Genomic DNA, 3,633 nt, shown 5'->3' on the forward strand with positions numbered 1-3,633 from the left:
CATCACCAATCAGGTCCATTATATCCCAGTATCTCATTGCAATACGGTTGTCCATTTTTTGGTCACAACAGCCAAGTTTCTCATAGTGCCTGCAAAACTCAAGGTGGTAGGGAGGTTTGAAAGGTGGCTGGTAGTCCAAACACTGAGGATGTGCCAAAGTAGCTCTCAAATAAGAGAAGTATATGATTATAATGACTCGTCTGAAGGGACCTTGGAGCCAGTTGGTCCTCTTGTTCAGGAAACTATCATCAGGGATCTTTGCACGACTTAGTGAATCCGGCTCTCTCGGCATTTTTGGCTTGTGCTTAGGAGTGAAGGAGTGTGTTTGCTATTGAGCGTGTGCGTGTACAGTATGTCTGCTTAAGCAAGCATATGCTGTGTGTGCGTGCGTGCGCTTGCCCCACTCTTCATTTAATGACTGCGTTTGTCATTTGATATCAGAATACCATATTCTTCCTATACTAAATTAGCGATGTAATATTCGCACAGTACATACAACTATAAAATATTTTTGCTTAATTATTGGTTAAATACAATTCATTTGTAAATTCGATAGGCTACATTTCTGATACTGTATATAAAACTCGCTTCTGAGAAGAAAAAATACCTGATTTACAAAACTTTGATCGAAATTAATTTTGTAGATAATAATAATAATTAAAATCATTTAAGCATTTAAACGTATTAAGATATCATATATGTAGACTACACTCTATTCTGTTGTTAAAAGCAAACTTTTCCAAACTATTAAAAAAAAGAAGTCCGAATTACATCCCTTACATTTCAGATTTGATATTAAGCTATTTAATATAAGAGAGCAATGGGCAAATGCAGGATATTAAATATAATGTTCTTCAGGGCACTATTAATTGTTCAAATCGTTGTGTAATGTAATATAATATAATATGAAAGTGCAACTTTTCAGATACCTTCTAACACATGTTTCACAACATTTCAAAAACAACCTTGTTAAAACATAAACAAACAATATATATATAAAGTGCAATTTACTACAGTAGGAATTTCATCTTATTTGTTAATGAAGGATCAGACATACCTGACACATAATATCTTTTACCAAATCACCGCACACTGCATATGCCTCATCACCAATCAGGTCCATTATATCCCAGTATCTCATTGCAATACGGTTGTCCATTTTTTGGTCACAACAGCCAAGTTTCTCATAGTGCCTGCAAAACTCAAGGTGGTAGGGAGGTTTGAAAGGTGGCTGGTAGTCCAAACACTGAGGATGTGCCAAAGTAGCTCTCAAATAAGAGAAGTATATGATTATAATGACTCGTCTGAAGGGACCTTGGAGCCAGTTGGTCCTCTTGTTCAGGAAACTATCATCAGGGATCTTTGCACGACTTAGTGAATCCGGCTCTCTCGGCATTTTTGCCTTGTGCTTAGGAGTGAAGGAGTGTGTTTGCTATTGAGCGTGTGCGTGTACAGTATGTCTGCTTAAGCAAGCATATGCTGTGTGTGCGTGCGTGCGCTTGCCCCACTCTTCATTTAATGACTGCGTTTGTCATTTGATATCAGAATACCATATTCTTCCTATACTAAATTAGCGATGTAATATTCGCACAGTACATACAACTATAAAATATTTTTGCTTAATTATTGGTTAAATACAATTCATTTGTAAATTCGATAGGCTACATTTCTGATACTGTATATAAAACTCGCTTCTGAGAAGAAAAAATACCTGATTTACAAAACTTTGATCGAAATTAATTTTGTAGATAATAATAATAATTATTATTATATTTTCTGTAAAGGCTGTTAGTATTTATTACATTACCTTTAAACAGATGTATAACCGTTAAGTACGAGGACATATCAAATAGTTCCCACACCACATCAATAAAACGAACGAATCAAGTAGCCATACTTGATTTACATTTTGCCGTTTGGGTGTTTATTATTTTTTATTATTATTTTATTACATATATAAAATTATATATATATATATATATAAAATAGCATGATACGTTTCTGCTGCCTTTATGAAATTAAGAATTCAACACTAATTCAGTTAAACTCATGTCCCTGAAAACAAACTTGTGTGACACCTAGTGGACAAAAAATGTCCTTCTGTAAAATAAAAAGAAAACTGAAATTAATCACTATTGATTTACGCGTCTAGTTTAAGTATAATACAATATGATGAAAACTATAACAAAAATCTATATACTGAAAAATACTACCACAAGAAGATTTTTTGTCCCTAATTATGAATGCATCTGTTTAATGGCCAGTAACTATAAAGGCTATATTTCTTTTAGCCTATATCATTTCACCATCATGATTGATAGACTTTTAAATGAATTTGAAGTATATAAATTTGAAGCATAGAATTTTTCAGATCTTATCCAAATTCTTGCTTGCTTACAATCGGTTAACTTTCATAACTGTACAGCGTTATATGTTTTTAGAAGAAAGTCTGTATCACACATGCATAAGCCATCTGCTGCTTTTCAATGACAGACAAGTTCAAAGATGGCTCTTTAAGTTTATGACATTATTCATATAATCCATCCATATGCTGTGGTCCAGCCACATGAACTGGAAAGTGTTTAATGTGCTGTATTTAATGAGTCTTCTCATTCTGTCTTTCATCTGCCTCGAAGAAATTTAAAGCTAAATATGTTACTTTTTATCTGCCCATGTTAACATTTTTTTTTCTTTTCCAAAATCACCTTAACAACAGATACTGAGGTAGAGAACATGTTGTTAGAGTTGTGTTCTCACCTACATTTGTGGTCTGTTAAAAGTAAACCCACTTATAATTTAGCATATATGTGTGATGTTAACCAATATAGTCCAACTTTGCAGGCTATGTTGTCAGCTTGTAATAATGTCTGCAGTACACCTGCCTTTAGCTTGTACAGTTTCGTCCACAGTTAGCCTGGATGAATGCACTGAACTTAAAGGGGTCATATGATGTTGCTATAAAGAACATTATTTGGTGTAATGAAATGTGTTTATGCGGTTTAAGGTTCAAAAAACACATTATTTTCCACATAATGTACATTATTGTTTCTCCTCTATGCCCCGCCTTTCTGAAACACGTTGATTTTTACAAAGCTCATCGGTCTGAAAAGCGAGGTGTGCTGTGATTGGCCAGCTATCCAGTGCGTTGTGATTGGCCGAATACCTCAAGCGTGTGATGGAAATGTTAGGCCCCTACCATACTGTGATGCCCTGTCTGGCGGAGCATAACATAAAACCATGTCTGCATTTGTGATCGGAGAAATGACAAACAACAAGCGCTACTCTACACTGCCCAAAAAACTCGCGTTTGAATCATCAGTGGCAAATTCTTTAAATATAAAAAACATACTTACAGTCTGTGAGTCAGAACAGCCGGCATTGTAGTCTACTCTCCCAGGATCAAGAAACAGTCCTCCGTAAAATGTGCTGCACACATCTGAATATCTGAATACAACTTAACCACTGATTTGTTTCACAACGAAAAAGCATCACACACCGCGGCCTTGAGTGAGCAGAGTAGCCATACTTTTGAGAACATACAATTGAGAACGGCTCGGCCGGTGGATTCGATGAAGGAGTGTCCGGCGGGCTTGCGACAACCACATGTGACGACCCCGGGCTGGACTCCGCTTC

At 35.8% G+C, this 3,633-nt stretch overlaps 1 protein-coding gene across 1 annotated transcript in view; it reads right to left on the bottom strand.

Annotated features, from left to right (window-relative positions):
* LOC107559887 (HHIP-like protein 2) overlaps positions 1-1,396 on the bottom strand; it is a 9,853-nt gene extending 8,457 nt beyond the window's left edge. Inside the window, exon 1 of the mRNA XM_016243904.1 lies at positions 1,058-1,396. Coding sequence (XP_016099390.1) covers positions 1,058-1,396 — 339 coding nt within the window. The remainder of the gene's footprint in view (positions 1-1,057) is intronic.
* Between the last annotated feature and the right edge of the window lie 2,237 nt (positions 1,397-3,633).

The sequence above is a fragment of the Sinocyclocheilus grahami genome, unplaced genomic scaffold (assembly GCF_001515645.1).
Source record: "Sinocyclocheilus grahami isolate Dianchi unplaced genomic scaffold, SAMN03320097.WGS_v1.1 scaffold704.1, whole genome shotgun sequence".
Lineage (NCBI taxonomy): Eukaryota > Metazoa > Chordata > Actinopteri > Cypriniformes > Cyprinidae > Sinocyclocheilus > Sinocyclocheilus grahami.